The following is an 18,428-nucleotide window of genomic DNA, read 5'->3' on the forward strand; positions in this document are numbered from 1 at the left end:
TCTTTTTAATAAGCCTCCACCATCTGTAATAAAAACAGTAATGTGGTGGTAAACGTTCGAGCCTTTAAGGTGGCCAGATGATGCCGAGGTCGCGAGTCGCACGAATGCGTCATGAACATGAAGTACAATCTCATGATTTCAAGATAAGCCGAGTCGTGAAGTCGTGTGGTTTGCTCAAGTTAATGTGATGCCTCGCCCACATGAATCCACAAGGCAAAGCTCGCTAAAAAAAAAAAAGTTTAGATGAAATGATTTGTCCTACAATGGAAAAACTGGTCTTAATGACAAGGTCTGATCGCAAAAATTGAAATTTTTGCAACTAAGGCAATCCTGAAACGTCAAAGATCGTAAGATTTATTTGTAGGGATCTTAAATAAAACTTTTTTTCAGATCCGATACCAAGTACAGATACCAGTAAAATACAAGTTGAGATCACGTAAACAAAAATACAAATTTACAAACCAAAGGAGAAAAGAACAGGCCAATCAATAAGTAAAAAAAGAAATAAATCTAAATATATAATAACATAAATAAAAAATAAAAAGGAAATAATGGTTCATAGCAAGGACATGATGGGCCAAAACCGAAATCGTCAGGCCAAAATGAGAAAATGACAGCAGAAGAAACAAAAAACCGAGCATCCACCTCGTCTGCCTTTGAGTAGCAGGTGATGTAACAAACCCTTCGGGGGGGTTGAGAAAATTCAGACATTTTGCCTTATGACACAGGAAGCGAGCTCACCGCTCAAGCACGAACGAGAGAGATGTTCCCACTGGGGTGGGGGCACTGAACTCTACACACAGCAATAAATTCATCCTCGTTAGTCTTCCCCCCCCCCCCAAAAAAAAGAAGCACATCCAATTCCGCATTGGACGATTCAAAGCCCCCATGTGCAGACTTCCTATTCGATTAACCATCCCGGGAATGAAGACCCCCTTCCACCTTCTCCCCCCCCCTCGCAGGCAAACGAGCTGATGGCTTCATCCATCTGGCTTTGGCTCGTTCGCTCTATTGAACGCCGTAACCCGGTAAGGTCTTAATAAAGTCGACGTCTGTGTGTTAAACTCAAGCAAGTGGAGCTAATACGCCCGTTGGAAACCGGCGTCAAAGACGGCGGGTGGTCGTCAATTACAGGAAATGAAATGATAAGCTTGCCGATTTGAAAACGGCCGGCCAAAGCCCTCTGGCTGCTGGCCCTAAAATGCAAAAACTACCGGTCAGGAAATGACCGGAAAAAAATAAGAAAATCATTCGCTAAAGCAGAAAAACCACATTTGGATATTGACCGCATCAAAGCCTTGCAGACATTATCAAATTTGTCATCATTCCGAACAGAAATGGATTCATTGAGTCATGAGACGTATTCATAAGACGGGGAGTGAACGCCACACAGAGCCCAAAATCTCGGAGGCAAGAAACAAACGCGAGCCTGCGCCAGTTGTTATGTTTCGACAGAGTCATTAGCGGCACTCCCTGCCCACGGGGGGTGGGGGGGGGGGTATGAGCGGCGGGGGAAGATCTGCTTTCTGGATCAATACGGATCCAACACAAGCGCAGTCTTGGTAGAAAAAGAAAAATGATAACTGAGGAACGAGGATATAGATCTAAGACTGGAAGAGACGCAACATTCCCGAAACAGATTCTAGATTTCAAATTGGAAAAGACGAGACAATCCAATCAAGACGTTCCATAAAACATTTCGCACATTTAGGGCTGGAGCGCTGCAACGGATTCCTAAATTTAAGGTGAGAAACTACAAAGGATGGGAAAACATCATTTCGGGATGTATTGGGATACTTTTGGAGCTCATACCAAGTATCGATAAATGTTTCGATATTTTCTATCTTGCACTCCTGTGTGTCAGGAACAGTTACTGGAACGGTTTATACGCTTTTCAATCAATTCCTCAATTCAAGAGAGACAAAACATGACCCAAAGCGACTCATAGATTCAAAAGCTGCCATTCACGGCCTTCGCATCTCCATTGAGTGCCGAGCAGAAGCATTAAGAAAACAGGCTGGCTAATGGATCACTGATCTTATTATGTCTCAACAACAACATCCGGTCCGTGACGTGTTCAATACATTCACATTCGGTGCACTCTGCATTCATAACTAAATGCACACTCAGTACGTCGCCACATTGAGAGCGTAAACAGCGGCCGTCCATTTGACGATAAACACGGAAAAGTCGCCTCTTTAAAGCCTTTTCCCAGCATGCATCTGTTCATTCTAAAGATAGTGTCGCCCCCTTGTTTGCGCCACCCACGGTGGTTTCCTAACAAACAGGTGCAAAAGCGCACACACACATTTACGTAATACAGTGGAACTTCGAAAAGTCGCACAAAGCATGATTTAAAACATTGCCTGGAAAGTTTGTCAACATTTTATGATGGACACCGTTTGCTCCCAAAACTGATCATTTCCATTTTTATCATTTCCCATGGGGAAGAAAAATAGTTTCAAAAGCCAGCAAATCTAATGTTGACCGGCACTGTGCTTGCCTTGAAAAGTTCCACAGTACTTGAGAATCTCAGAAATAAATTTATGGTCCTACCTGGTTGTTGACATAATCCTGCAGGGGGGAAAAAAACATAAATAAAGTCACACAGAGTTTGATTCAGGTCATGACATAATATAAGAATTAATTTAGCACTTGGATTTAAAAGTAAGTAATGTTCAAATTAATTTCATAACACAAAAAAAAAATAGATATTTTTTAAATAATTTCACATATTTATCGCGCTCACGGCAAATTTAAAACAAATTAACACACACAACAACACACGGTGAAGTAGCTAGAAACACACACCAGATTCAAACCCAGAACCTCAAAACTGCAAGGCAGACGTGCTAACCGCGAGTCGCCGAGATGCCCCACTCATAGATTCGGGGATGAACAATTCGATTATATTTGACAGCCGTCAGCATTGGCCCGGCAGTCGAGGGGGCAACCTCCTTTGCCGAGACAAGGACCCCCCCCCTCAAAACCTCAGTGAGGTGGCAGAGAGAGGGGGCATACGTCGCATTTTTGGAAACTCCCATGAGTAATTCTCAGCACTGCGCGCGTGTGTGTGTGGGTGTGTGTGGTGAGTGGCGATTAGCCAAGCCACTAACTGACATGACACACTGATGCTATCAGGGGGACGGAAAGTTGTACACGCCTCGAGCAAAAAAAAAAAAAAAACAGCAATATCGTTTCCCCCCAATAAATCGATTTATCATAATAATAATATTGTATTGCACCACAAATGAAGGCACGTATCGGTCTGATACCGATACTCGCCCATTACCCGTTTAATCAAAATGGATGGATGGAAAAAAAAAAATTGTTCAAAAGTCAACAAGACAGCCAATCGGTTAATTGTAACGTAGATCATCTTGAGGCTAAAGCATTAATTGTCGCCTCAGTCCAGTTTTGTAGCGCCCGCCTGTGATCTTTTTTCGTTGTTTTTTTACCATAAAATAAATCAATTATTGCTGTATCGTGATCACGATAAGACCACAATAAAACATCATACCGCAAACTTGAGAAAATCGCCAAATTCATTCATGTGTTTTAATAAAGTCCAAATCGTAGATCGTGATCATTATTCATCAAAAACCTTGTGACCAAGCCGCAGTCCTACCTTGTATCCGGCAGGTTCTTGTCCGTCTGTGATCAGCTCCCGCTCACCCTTGGGGTTGATCCTGCGGAAGCGCCGGCGGGACCGTCGTTGCGAGCCGTCGCGGTGTAGGAACCCGTCGTCCCCCTCGCCGTTGTCCACCTGCAACACACAGCGGGCACCCTCCTCAGAACGCAAAACCGACCCATTTGGCGTCGCTTCAGAGCGGCTGCGCAGGAGAACTTTAGCCTTCTCGATATCCGGAGCGGAATTATAAGGCGACGGGTCAGAGTTCTGTTTGGTGACTTTGACTCTTGCCGGTTTGTAATCCACATTGTGGTCGTCATCCGGCGCTTCGGGAGCGGGTTCCTGGTTAAAGATCCAGTTCTTCCAGAGTGCCGACAGCCGGTTCCACCGCAGCCCACTCATCCGGATCCCCAGGCGGTATCAAAATAAATAAATCCAAAACGTTCAGGAAACGAGCCTGCCTTTACATCCGAGATGCGTCCGCTCGACACTTCGCCGAGCTTGCGAGTGGCTCACATGCTCGAGGCCCCGGCCGCTTCCTCCAGGAAACGACGCAAGCATCCTTCTCACGAGGCGTAGCAGAAAGAAGAAAAAAAAAAAAAGCAGATTCCCGAGATACGCCGAAAACTTCCCAGGAGAGTTTTTGTGTCGGCTGTTGTGGTTTCTGGAATGTGTTTTCTTGGCCTGTTGCGTCAGTCAATGGTGTCATTGTGTCGCCACGCGCGAGGAATTTGACAAATGCCGCGCTTAACTGTTGTTTTTGTGACCGTTTCAGGAAGAAGTCGCTTAGTTTGTTTTTCTTTAGCTTTTTGGGGAATCGTCCGGGAATTGTGTGCGGCTTGCAAATTTCGCATTCCATTACGTACACAAGCTTGAATCCAATACACAAAATATTCTTTCATTTTATTGCACGTTAATATCTTGATGGCATCTTTTCCTAAGTTATTATTTTAAATCATTGAAAAAAATACCAGTATGTTTTGAAATATTTTGCAATTCTTTCCATGGATGTTCACACTCTAGTTAGCACTCGAATTATATTCTGATTATTTTTATATCCTGTGTAGATTTCGAGTTTTAACTCTCCATACAGTTTTTAATTATTTATTTTGGCTATAAATCGGCGTATGAATATTGTTGCAAGCTCTTCCTGTGCCCCTAAAACAAGTTCACCACCTTATTTGAATGACGAGCTCCGATTTTGTGACAAACGCACTGAAAGAATCCAACATCCAGTTGAAGATACGCGCAATCGCGGCTTCGAGATGCGCAAAAAGAAGGCTCCATGTGTCATTCGAATGAGCCTCAGGGGACACGCACACGCACACACACGCACACACACGCACACCCCCACGCACACGCACACGCGCGTTTTAAATGCAACCAGATGATAATCTTTCTTTCTCGTGCTGCACAGGGCAGAAGAACGTGTCATGTGACCATCGCCACGGCAGCAATGTGACCACACTTCCTATTTCTTCATCGAATGTGTGCAAGTGTATGTGTGTGTTTGAGACTCATGTCACAACTTAGCATAACAAACACACACACACACACACACTTACCGATAAATGTCACCCTAGTACCAATACGACGGGATTCTCATGTATACCGTGAGATATGATCTTTTTCTGATGTTGTTTTGAAACAAGGAAGAGAACAAAGTAAACGTGACCGATCTGATCTGGGATCAGCATCTCCGGGTGGAATTTAGATGCGTCAGGAATGCAGACGAAGAGAAAGAAAAAAGCCAGAGAGAGTGGAAGAAGTCGCGACGTCCCGTCTTACCACGATCATTTCTGACGGCTCCAACGTGATGCATTCACAGCCTCGCCGGCCCCCGAGCTGCTTGCCGAAACTAAAGATGACACACACATCAACACAAAGTGTGAACGTGAGAGGTCAAAGCCAGCTGGAGAGCACACACTTTCAAGTCTTTACTTTCATGTAACGAAAAGGAAAATACACGTAATGGACAAAAGTATTGGGACACCTATAGGAATTGCAAAGGGTGAGGTTGAAAAAAGTTCCATACAGTGTGCCATTAAATACATTTTTGGGGGGTTACAAGATGACCATTTTTTTATCTGTTTTTTTTTTTTTTTTTACTTTTTTTTTTTTTAACCCAAAAATAAAAATATATTTTAGAAAAATAAGACAATTCCTTTGGAAAGAAATAAAAAATTTGTAGAAAAAATAAATAATTAAAAAAAAAAAACATGAATATATATAAAAAAAATATTTATTAAAAGATGACTTTTGGAGTATGAAATGCCGTCGTGGGCCGCATGGCGGTGGCGTTTTTCTGCACGAGCAACCACATACGTGTAGGAAATGTTCCTCGAGCGCTCCATGTTCGCAGTGTCCACATTGCGTTCGCACAATGCCACCTTTTGTCTGCTTTGTGTGATAAGAAAAGGGGACGAAGGGGCGGAGGAGGGCGGGAACAGCTGAGCTCATGTGTGTTTGTCACATGACGCCGTTTTGGGTTCAATCGGAGTGCGTGTGAGGTGACTGGAGAGCAACAATAAAAAAACATTCAAGTATATGCTGCACTATAAAACAATGCTGTTGAAATGAATCTGATCTTTTTGTAAGATAATGACTTGTTCTTGGGGAAATCATTTTTGGGCAAAATTTTAAATTCAAAGCAAAACTATGAGATACCCACCCCAAAAAAATCTGATTTAAATTTGTTTTCATAAACTATTTCCCTCCAAAAAATAAAACTTGCTCCTCCACAAAATATAAGAATTCATTCAGCAAACAAGACATTTTTTTTTCTAAAAGCAAATTGACTTCCTTCTAGTACAATAATCATCTTCGTGACGTTTCTTTTTCGATCTTCGCCTTAAAAAAATGCATCAATGTTCATATCACAGCCAATAAAAAAAGAAGAAAAGAAAAACAACATCCGTCTGTTGTCGCCTGGCTCAAAAAAATTCTAAACCTGCCGCTCGTTTTCCCGCCTCGCCATCCACGAGCGTTCTGAGGATTCCCTGCGAACAGATTGCGTCCACATGTCGCGCCGCCTCGGGCCAGTCGGAGCGGCGACTCGCCATTGTTTCAGGAAACGTGCGGGCGGCGGCTTTTAATTACGGACGTGTGCTGAGTCGCGGGGACGGCCGACTCCGTCAGATTACGAGCCGACACTTTGGCGCCTACCGCATGGTCTTGTCTCTTTAAATTCTGTCTTCTCCGCAGCTACTGCTCAACTAGACCTCCATGTCAGTGAAGCTCATATTGGCCGCAGACCTCCTCCAATTTTTTATTTTTTTTTTTTATTGTATATTATTAGAATTAGAATTAGAAATCCCTTTATTGTCATTGTACTCAAGAGTGCAACGAGATTAGATTTACAACAATCCGAAATTGGATCAACGCAAAATCATTTTTGAACTGCATCATTTTGGGTTCTTGCAACACATTAAAACTAGAAAATTACAAAAGCACCCGTGTCACGTAAAACTTGAGTTACATTCCAAGTCAATTAGGACACTTTGTCAAGTTAATTATTGATTGAACACATTCCCTGCGTCGCCCGAAGATGTCGTCAAACTCAAGCGCCCGTGTGGGGAATTGTCGGCTAAAAGTGCCGATGACCACCCAGGAGCAACGCCACAACGTCTGCAGTCTCCCTGGACTCCCCTCGCCCCTCCTCGTGGAGGTCAGGCCGGCTGGCGACAGACGTCTGCGCACTCCAGCGAGGCGAGACTGTCAGAGCTTGCAAAAGATGTCGGCCTGGTGAGTGACAGATTGGAGCCAACTCATCCTTGAGACTTTTTTTTCCCCTCGATTTGCTTTCAAACTTTGGATAGCGGACAGATGGATGACGCCAAATTGTGAAAATGTGGAGGATTCGCCAAAAGCACCGACCAGCTGTCATGTTTAGTCAAATACAAGCGAACAGGAGGCACTAATCCGAATCCATCAATCCTCAAGTTGTGTACCTTCAATTACAACAAGCCAAGTGGATGACATCACGTCTTCAAACCCAGCTGGGACGCTAATGACTGTTGATATGACGTCCGCGTGACTGACGACCGTTTCTAATCGTCTCTTCAACTCCACGAGCGCATAAACAGACAAATATTGTCCTCCAAACCAGAAAATCGTTGAAAGTGGCGGGTTTCGGCAGGTGATGATTTTGTGTGCCGCCACCCATCTTTCAGACCTGCTTTTAAGAAACAAGTCTGGGGGGGGGGGCTGACAGGTCCACTGACAGCTGCAGTGCCATGGGGCAATAAACCGTGACAGGCGGCAAGGAAACCAATGCACTCCACTACAAGCCCCACACACACACACACACACGCACACACACACACACGCACGCAGAAAACGAGTGCAACCATGTTAAAAAAAAAAACTGTTGAAAGTGTCACGCAGTTTGGATGCGAGAGACAATAAATGTCTTTGAAAGTTCTTGATGCTCGTGCTGTGAACTTTTATTTCTCGCTCATTTCTACTGTGCAGGTTTGAATAACTGCCAAAGGAATTGTCGGATTTCAGTCATTACGACTCGGTGTATTTTTATGTCGGGTAACTTGTTGAGGTTGAGTTGTATTGCGCAAGGTCATCTAATTGGCAAAAACAAAACGACGTGTGACCGTGTGTGCTTGAGGTGGACAGCTCAATCCAAACGGAGTTGCGGGTCCACCGCCGTTTCCACGGTTACTGGGACCAAGCGGAAAAGCCAACAGAAACAAAAGGATGAAGAAACACACACAAACCGAACGTTATGAGTCATTTGCGAAACTACAATTTTCTTTTCGGCGCTCTTATGAACCACGTTGTTAATGCGTCGCTGGGAACAAGGAAAAACATTCCCACATTTTCGGAACGTCGACAGTATAGTGAGTGTAATTTATTTGTGTGTGAGTTTGGGATCCAAACAGGGAACTTTCTGTCCAATCCAGAAGAGGAATAAGGAAGCGAAGGAGAAAAGAGAGAGTTTTGAAACCGCTCACCACCACGAGGGGGGGGGGGGCAAGGAAACGGCAGGAAAGACAAAGTTTGGAAATCACTAACCGGGAATTTTGCTGGTCCGCTTGTCAGGATTCCATGGAAGTGAACGGAAAGCCAGCATGTTATCCACAAAGGCGGGGAAAAAAAGGGGATCCCAAAGTTACACTGCAAAAACTTTAGGAGTGTGTGTGTGTGTGTGTGTGTGCTGCTCCCGCTCGATACTGCCCTGTCTGTCGGCTGCCTTTGCATATGTGTGTGTGTGTGTGTGCGTTGCTCATTTCCTGCCTGATGTGCTGGCAGGCTCCAGGCGGGCAAGCTGCACAAGAACACATGGCCGGCCACTGTTCCACCCAGGTCTACACATTCCACACACACGCCCCCACACACCCCCACACGCGCACACACACACACACAACACACTCTGACCTGCTCTTACACCCCCTGCTGTGACCACTAACCAACACACACCCTCCGGTCATTTTGCATGTTTGAAAACCTCCCCCACACGACTATTGCCAACCATGCTCGCACACGCACACGCGCGCACACAGTTTATGTGGAGTTCATTCTCGGAAACATAACTCAAACAAATCAGTGCTTTACCATCGCTACAAAAAATAAATAAATTAATTCAATTAAAAAAAAAAAAGATTGGTGGTATCATCAGTTTGTTTTATGTACTAATTTTGACCATTTGGGTTTTTTTGGGGGGTATTACAATTTGGGGGTATTTACAGGATCGTATTTGTTTTTTTATTAAATTGTCCATTCCATTAGAATTGAAATTAATTAATGTGGCGGGATTTTTACTTGGGGTGCAATAATTTTAAAAATATATTTGAAATATGTATTATTAGTTCGGTTTTAGTGGGGATGGGCTATTGTATTTATTTAATAAATACATAAAAAAAAAAAAATCCAGGGATGAGTACACCGCAGTTTGCGTGCGTTGATGTATACGTACCAGCACCTGGCCAGATACATGTGCTCCTTGACGAAGACGGAGCCAGAGAGCAGGACGTACCAAGAGCTCGCGATGCTGTCGGGACTGCACAAGAACAACAACAACAAGAAGACCTTGCTTAACTTCTTTTTACACATGACGCACGGGATGCAACTTCTGTTTTCTCGCTTTGAATCCATAACCGCAAATAACCCCAAATCTTGTTTGCAATTTTAAAACCCCCCAACATTACTTTGAAAAGCTAACTCAAAACCCAAATCCCGTCTTGAAACCCAACAATTAAGAAAGCTAACTCTAGTTTGAAACACTAACATGAAACGCTGCAGTACTCACTAGAAGAGGATGCGGTTGGCCTCGTGTCTCTCGTACCTGGCCGAGGTGCACATGGACCTGACGGAGGGCGGGAAAAAAAATTGCATTGCATTGATCTTCTTCACCGCACTCGTCCAGTGGCGTGAAGCCTTGTCTTGATTATTTCCAAGTGACAAGTGTAATATCATGGCTTGGTTTCAAAATGATCACATCCCAATAACATCAGTGGGTGTAATTCCACTGTAGCCCAATAGATGGCAGCACAGTATTTTGTTTGACTGTAAATTTTAAAGAAGAATGAAAGCATGCAGTGTTTCATCACAGTTGTGTTTTTGCTCAAGAAACGTCAACTCCTCTTCAATCCTGCTTTTTACGTCTACAGAAAGCTACGGCTGCGGCAGGTTCATTTTGAAATGGACAACATTGGGCAGGATTAGTGACATAGATTCGGAGATGATAAGTTAGTCATTTTGCAAATAATAGCATTTGTTTACTGTAAATGAAGAGGAATCTGTTACTCTGAACAATATTTTATTTTTTAAAAATATACTGATTGAGGGAGTGCCCTGAAATGATAAAGGCCTGATTACTGCATTTTGTTGATTATTATTAATTGTTGTCACTGTCACCTGACAGCAGCTGAGGGAACATTCCGGACATGTCGAGCATGCCGTAGCCACACGCTGGAAAACCTGTTTGCCATGTGACCCGTCAACAAAAAGTAAGCGACAACGCATCGAAAAGACGCATCTGGCGCAGGGGTGTGCATACTTTTGTGCTCAAGCACGTTTGATTCTTGAAAAACGACAGCTGGGCCAGCAACCAAATATTAAATCATGAAAAAATGATTTGTGTTAAATGTTTAATCAAATAACCGAATAAAGAAAGCCCGCTCACCTTAGCTGGTGCTCCCGGAGGTGAGAGAGGACATCCATGTGGTACAGGTGGCAGTAGATGGTGTGCAGGTCCTAAAAGACAGGAAGAAGAAAAGAAAAAAATCATTAAAACATTGTCGATGATCATCCATTATATGTTTGAACATCCTAAATGGTGACACACTGGAATTGAAAGAATATATTCGAAAATATATATTTAGATATTTAATTTAAAAATAGACAAATGTGATATATGAAGCTTATCATTTTGAACTATTATTATTATTATATTCTCATCTACGCGTGTTTGTCCAAATGATTGGAGGTTGTGTGAATATATCCCAAGCACACGGGGGAGTGAGGCCAACGTCCCGACGCGTGAACGGCGCTCGCCTCATTGATGCCGACACGCCGGTGACAGCATCCACCCGTCGCGCTCCCGAAATAGCGCTCGATCAAGGCCGCTCGTCAAAGCGCGACGAGGCTGACAGAATGCGGACGCTTAGCAGATAAGCGGCGGTCAAAGTTGCCGCACCGCCGTCACGAGTCCACTTGGTCGATTAATCGTGTCTTCAAGAAACCGGAAAGCGCGATTTGGCTTGACGTCATCCAACTCCAAAACGACCCGAAAATAGCAGAGTTCAAAATCTAAATATTTGACTTCCAATGTCTTTTATGTCAATGCTTCTTGAGAGTTTTTTGTGGGCGTGCACGTAAGAAGCACGTCTCCCAAATTTCATGGTGCTCAGCGAAACTGGTTCCGGGGGCTGAATTTCGAAGGACGTGGTCGCGATACCGCGGCAGCGGATTGATTTGCATGAAGTGGGTTAGCGAGCACAATCAAGTGCTTCTGTAAGCACCCCCGTCGTGTTGTCAGCTCGCGCCCCGAGGCAAGCGGCGCTCACATGTGACAAGGCGAGCTCCGATTGCTCCGCTGCCGCCTACTGTGGCCCCTTTCACACTTTCGCTTTTCATGCAGCAAAGTACTTGGTCTTATTAGGAAAAAAAAATAATGCAGCAAAAACAGAAGTTGACTTTGCTGCCTAAACAGGCTGCGGTAGAAATTCAAAAATCCTTCCACTGAGTTTTCATCTGCAGTAAACTTACGACCGTTTTTACAATTTGCATTTTTTTCCACAGAAAATCACTTCAAATTGACTTTATACCGCAGCCCGTTGAGGCAGCACAGTTCTTGGTCCTTCCAGAAAGTACATTTATATTCTGCTGTCATTTCAGGACCTTCCCATTTCCATTTCTACAGCAGTAGATTGTAAAAGTAACTTTTTATCAGCATGTAAAATTGAGAGCGCTTTCAATTTCAAAACCCGTTGAGGCAGCAACGTCCCTGTTACTTCCAGAACAATTTGTTTCATTACATTTTACTCTATCCATTGCCTACGACGCTTCGATTCATGCCCATTCAGGCAGCAAGGTCCTCAGGCCTTCCAGAAAGTGAATTGAAAAGGAATTAGCAGCTTCTGGTCGGTAGCAGCTTTAATGCATCCAACACACTTTTTTTCATCTCCCAAAATAGCAACACTTGAAGTTGATGCAATATGTGGAAGAAAAACACTTGTGAAGTGTTGGTTCGTGTGTGTGTGCGCGCGGCGTGCACGTGAGGAGCAAGGCTGCAGCGATGCTGCCACCTGCTGGCAGACACAAAACTGTCGCTCTCAAGCGACCCACAAGAAGCTGAAAAACTGCAAAAAAGAAAAAGTCAAATGAAACCAACGTGACCTTTCCAGTCTTTGTTTTGGCCCACACGAAATGTTACACTCCTGGAGGATTTTTTTTTTTTTTTATGTGCGTCACTGGCGCTCGCACAAAAAGCCACTTGTTGCCATGGACGCCCACATCGCGCATTTGTGATGTTCGACATTGAAAGGACGCCTTCTATTCTCGTGCTGGATTTGAAGTCATTCATGTGAAAGAAATGGTGACACAAAAAGTATTTTAGCTGACTTTTGGTTTTAAGATGTTACGAAACTTTTAGAGAGGTTTGGACACTTGACTTTTATGACTTTTGGGGATGTCTTGATCACATTTTTTCCCCACCTGAGTCAGAGTCTGCTGTGTCCGAGTCCTGATCTGAGACGCTGACTGTCTTGATTATTATTTTTTTAAACAAGTAAAGTTGATGCGATGCCTTTTTATAAGTCGAGGGTAACGGTGCTTCAAACCAAATAAAATCTTTTTAGGTGAGATTTCAATTAATTTAGCGTTGGCGAGATTTGTTGGAAACTTTTAAGACTTTTACGGGAGGTTTGTTAGGACAATTCCAAGACAATTTCCGGAGCTTTCTCTGTCACTTTGTGTCGAGGAATATGCCGGCATTCGACTCACACGAGACGTTCTCGTGGACACGAGACCTTCAAAATGGCTGACCAAACATAGCCGACCCTCAACATTTACATAAACCTCCGACTCCTCCGCGCTGCGGGTCAACGTCGCACTTGGCTGAGGACAAACAAGCCCGAGCAATACGTTTCAACGGGTCTGTTTAGCGAGTGGATGTTAAATGAGAAGGCAAAATGAAGCGGTCATTAAAGACGACAAGCCACAGATCGCAGCACTGTACGAGGCGGTCCGGAAAATTCTTACAGCAGCTCGTCGAGGTGCCTCACACTGACGGTGCTTTGCCGTTTCGATTCCCGCTGAGGTCGGCAAAACAATTGAACCAAGAAAGCTCTGAAGTCAAACATCACAATTAATATCCGCTTTGTCCCGCCACCAAAGTATTTTGTCCTTGTCCAAAGTTCTAAAATGTGATTCTTTGCAACAAAAGTTGGATTATCTCCGTTTACTTTCAATTTGTCCTGCAGCTCGCACTTGGTGCTTCTCTAAAGTCTTTATGATACTCAAGAGTCAGAAAACCTTGAAGTGGAGGGAGGCCTAATCGCAGGCGGCATCAATGTCAGGTTACAAGAGCACTTGTAGCACTTTGAGCTCAATCCTCTCTCCGGGCCGTACAAAGGCGCTATTCTTAGCAACAAAGCTCACACACAAACCCAAACATCGCTCGTTGGCCGCCCGGCAAGGCGGCGTAATTGAAGACACATGAGGGCGATCGGCCGGCAAATCGCTTAAAAAAAAAAAAAAGGTGGCACAAAAGCAGACACGTGGAAAGAAATACGGGATATGTGTACAATTTCCATCGCCTGCAAGTCGGTCGGGTGTGCGAGCTGGACATCACCAAAAGTCACTTGGAGACTCTTTGCATGCGGAGGAGGGATGGCCGGTGACCGGGCCTGGAAAGCGGCCGCGTCACCCGCCAAACCGCGCAAAATTCACACGCCACACGCACTTCACTGGAAACTATGAGCCTCCGTGTAATTTGAGATGACTTCTACGATGGAATGAATGAAGTGGCAGGAGGATGTTTCGCCGCGGCCGGCGTTCTGACGAGGCCAAGTTAGTAGACGTCCAAGAAGGGCCTTCAGCGTAAAAAAATAAATAAAAATACTGGAAAATCTTTTTCTTGTTCGCAGCCACTTAGCTGGCGGTGCGACAACAGAGCAATTTTAAATGAATGTTTACATTCTATTTCGCCCGCAGCCCGTTGAGGCAACCAAGTACTCTCTTCTTCTAGAAAGTTCTAAAAGGTTTGGGGGTATTTTTTACGACAGTGAATTTGGGATCTTTTCAAGGTTTTTAGAACGTTTTGTTAGCAGCTTGCCTTGTTCTCTTCACGTTGACTTTTGACAGCAGCCCATTGAGGGAGAAAAGCCTCGAAAGTTCAAAGCTTGTGTCAAATCACATTCAAATTGCCGGACCGCACCTTTATCAGTCCTGGTTGGAAAGTCAAAGTGTACTCAAGTTGCCATGTCAGTCAACCTTTCACCAGCGCAACTGAATTAGGACCTTTAACTTCCTCTTTTTTCCAAACAAATTTTTTTTTTATTTTCTGCATAACGGCGGCGACAGGAAGCTTTGTTTTTGTCTTCTGCTTTCATTGTTCGGGAGGAAGCGTTCCGGGAATGCAGTTTGTCACATTCCTGGCGTTCCCGAAGCGACGGCGAGCGCATTCCTTTCAAACCTGTCAGGTAGCGCCTTTGAGAAACGCAAACCACCGAAGGACGCAGGGTCGAATCGATGACGTTCTGGGAGTCAGTGAACACGAGTACCTGAAAAGCGGTATCAACCGAGTCCCACAATCACGACTTCTTCTTTATCAGTAGACTCGTCCTGAACATAAAAAGCTTTCATAAAAGCTTCGGAATGCGAGATGAGTGAGTGAGTCGTCTTATCGGGGCCGAAATTGCGTAAAAAGTGCGCTGGCGAGCGACGTCATCTTCCGGTTGCACAACCTCCGTTAATTTCTACCTATAGAAGCCTTGAGGGAGGTATTTCGTGGAGTGACCCACTTTGCATCACGGGTGGGACAACAGCACCTGAGGGGGGGTGTCGTCACGCATAACAACACGCTGAAACAATCCAGGACACGTCTGACGAGAAAGCGGCCGTTTTATTGGGGGAAGGCAATTTTGGAGGTCTTGAAGTCACTCGCTTTAGGGTCGCAACGCACGCAAAGCAAAAACGAGGTCCCGTTGGATCAGGAATGCCATATGCGCTCGGTAACGCTGTTGGCTAATCTGCGCATCCAACAACAGTGCAGCTCGGATGTGTTCGCGGTTCTGTGTAGTCTGTTTAGGACGAAAAGATGGCGGACTAAGGGATGCTTTAAAAAATAAAAACGAAAAAATAAACAAGAAATAATCCTGCCTTGCCCCCTTGACTGGGATTGTCTGATGACTAATGATACGTTAGTTGAGCCCACCTGTAGCCTCCCTGCGCATTCCTCACCGAGAGACGTGTGCCTGTTCACGCCTGCTCTGCGGTATGGAATGTACCAACCTTTTTTCTTTTTTAAACACACACTCTCAGCATGATGTTAGCACATGCAAGCGCCAGCTATGAATCAAGCCAGCGACAGAGCGGGTGCCCACGGGAAGCGGCGGCGTGTTTACTTTCAAACAATAGCCAGCAGGCCCCATAGCGTGGAGCGGACACTTCCTGACGCTTCCAAAACAGGTTTGCTTGTCAGAAAAGCGGCTCCTACGCTTACTGAAAAAAAAGGGCATAACATAAGAGCTAACCTCAGAGACAAAGACTCGTTTGGTGGTGGAAGTACATTGTCAACTTTCAATTGTTTTAAATGTGGATGAGAATTATGTACTGATGTGGACAATAAGCAATCTGGGCTGCAGTGACTTGCGAAAATTGTGATTAAAATTCATTCACTACTGGCCCAGGTAACATGAATTGACTTTTTGGCTTCTACACCCATCAATGGTAGTGAATGAGTTATTAAAATCAACCAGGTTCTTGCTCTGACATGACTCAACAAGAGCATGACTCCCCCAAAAAGGTTTGGAGTAAGAGTCACTCCAAATTGCGGCTGCGAAACGATGTTTAAGGGAGTAGGCCGTTGACCACAGCTCAACCTGAAAGTCTTGCATTGCATTTCATTCAGAATCAACACGTTTGCTGTGACTTTGAAAAAATAATCCCCACATGTTGAAATTTATTTGAAAATTTAAGATTTTCAGTGACCTAGAGTCCACTAGAAAAGTACAGATTGGATCTTTCAATGCAAGATTCTTGATTTTTTTTTAAATCTCATTTCCTGCGAGGTTTTTATTTGTTTGTATAATTTGCGCGGTGGACCGTACAAAAATCGGCTCTTTTCACGTTCATTGGCGGAGCGAGCGCGCTTGTTATGGTTTGTTCACGTGCATACAAAAGCGCTCTATGGACGGCGTGAAAGAGGCTTTCTGGCCAGCGCGCGGATGCAAACAAACAGGGGATCAGGAGGCGTCAAAAGAGGCCCTTTATGAAAAGATGGACGTGCTTTTAAAAAATCGCTTGCTCCACTACTACTAAAAGCACCACAGCTCGCGCTTGTTATGATCAGACCCACAATGTGGCCTTCAGGGACCGTCTGAGATCATAACTTTCAGTGTTGCCTTCGGGGGCAATATGTCGTCAAAGCTGTCGACACACAACTGACACTTAGTGCTATCTTAAATCAAGAGTTGTCTTCACGGGTAGTCTGGAATCATGGGATCAACAACACATATGTCACGCAATACAAGAATATTCATTTATAGTCCGGTGTGGTCGTCAACGGCTGTCTGACATCATAGCGTTCAGTGTTACGTTCAATGTGACGTCATAGATTTCCTCGCGTAACTATTCGGATGTCGGGAGTTGCATTCATGGGGAGTCTGAAATCATGGGATCAACAACACAGATGTACAATACAATAACATACATTTGTAGTCCAGTGTGGCCTTCCTGGACAGTCAGAAATCATAGCGGAACTGTACTTTGAATGCGTGCAGAGTGTACCGTACAAAATGTTTGACTCTGCGAGGCTACCATCACAAACTAGCTGTTTATACGCGCTTATGTCGTAGTGTAAACGATTTAACTGCACTTAACTCAAGCTTAAACAACTCGTGTTGCAATTTAATAACGTAATCGGATGACTAAAAAAATTAGTAGCCTTGAAGTTGTGAGCTAACTCAGGGGGGGGCGATGTGGTAATTTACATGTGCGATGGATTCACGTACCTCTGCAGTCCGCAAGGCGGGCGGCTTCCTAAGAGCAAGCTTGAAAGCACTTTCCATAGCTCCGGTCATTTTCATAACGTCGAATTCCAACTAGGAGGAACTTCTTCCTTCCTATTGAGTCGAGTTTTAAACTTCGGATACTGTCACATCCCCGGCGTCAGAGCTCGTCCTCGCCCGGGCGCGCAAGGACGGTGAACTTTTCCAGCTACCGTCTCTGCAACCGGGCAGCGAAATCACGCCAAAAAAACTCAAAGGGCGTCAGAAAAGAGCGTCGTAGTCCGGGTAAAAGTGCCACAAAGTTGTATCCCAATCGTCATGGGTTCCATACGTCCATCTCGACCGCCGCCGCCGCGAGTTCCATCCGAACGGTGGGAGATTTTGGTGCCCTCCTCCCGGAGAAAGCAGCGAATGTGGCGAGTTGACGACATACATCTGTTTGCCAGTAAAGTGGCGCTGCGTTCAAGTACACGAGGAGGGGGAGGAAACGGGTGACGACACACGGCGGCTTCCATGGAAAATCGACATAACTCATAATGTAATCACATCGTAAGGCTGTAAATAAGTTTATTAAAAGAATCTGAACTGTTTTAACAATTTATAAAATATAGTCATCGCGCTGCACTGGGAAAGTCGGCTGCCAGACATTTAGACGTAGTCCCTGAAGGCATCACTGATTGCTGACACTTTCAGTAGCTGTGAAAAGTGAAGCGAAATCTGACTACCGTGACAAGAGCCGAGACGTTCATAAATAACACGATTTCATGATAGCAATTTGATCATGTATTCACTGGGCAACACATTGTATTATGTAACGGTGTCATGACAAGAAACGCAGGGTGTTTTGAGTCACTTTGTGGGACACTCCTTGCTGCGCTCGTCCTATTGCATAACTGGGGCGAGCGCGTTGGTTTTGCTTGACTCTCTAAACGCTGGAGGGGGGCTGGGTGGGTGTTTTTAATGGTGGCTTCAAGGTTGCCATGGTGACGACAATTAAACGATTTATTTATTAAGCATTTAGGTGATTAATGACTAATTTGCTACTTACACAATTTAAATACAAAAAAGTAGAATAATATGGGTGCCGGCAAACGTAAAACATTTTGAAA

The 18,428-nt window shown here is 44.5% G+C and overlaps 1 protein-coding gene across 7 annotated transcripts in view; it reads right to left on the reverse strand.

The window, feature by feature from the left end:
* Positions 1-17,764, reverse strand: part of rapgef6 (Rap guanine nucleotide exchange factor (GEF) 6) — a 44,758-nt gene extending 26,994 nt beyond the window's left edge. For 6 of the 7 annotated variants that reach the window (XM_088279306.1, XM_088279307.1, XM_088279308.1 and 3 more), the window contains exons 1-7: positions 17,323-17,764; positions 10,770-10,840; positions 9,894-9,950; positions 9,561-9,644; positions 5,420-5,489; positions 3,629-3,766; positions 2,557-2,574 (exon numbers count right to left, since the gene is read on the reverse strand). In XM_088279306.1, coding sequence (XP_088135432.1) covers positions 2,557-2,574; positions 3,629-3,766; positions 5,420-5,489; positions 9,561-9,644; positions 9,894-9,950; positions 10,770-10,840; positions 17,323-17,397 — 513 coding nt within the window. In that variant the 5' untranslated portion in view covers positions 17,398-17,764. Of the gene's footprint in view, positions 1-2,556; positions 2,575-3,628; positions 3,767-5,419; positions 5,490-8,659; positions 8,735-9,560; positions 9,645-9,893; positions 9,951-10,769; positions 10,841-17,322 lie in introns of those variants that run through there. The other variant, XM_088279311.1, reaches the window with a different exon arrangement.
* Positions 17,765-18,428: the final 664 nt, after the last annotated feature.

This window comes from Idiotropiscis lumnitzeri, chromosome 17 (assembly GCF_059441095.1).
Source record: "Idiotropiscis lumnitzeri isolate Australia: NSW breed Sydney's pygmy pipehorse chromosome 17, RoL_Ilum_1.0, whole genome shotgun sequence".
Taxonomy (NCBI): Eukaryota; Metazoa; Chordata; class Actinopteri; order Syngnathiformes; family Syngnathidae; genus Idiotropiscis; species Idiotropiscis lumnitzeri.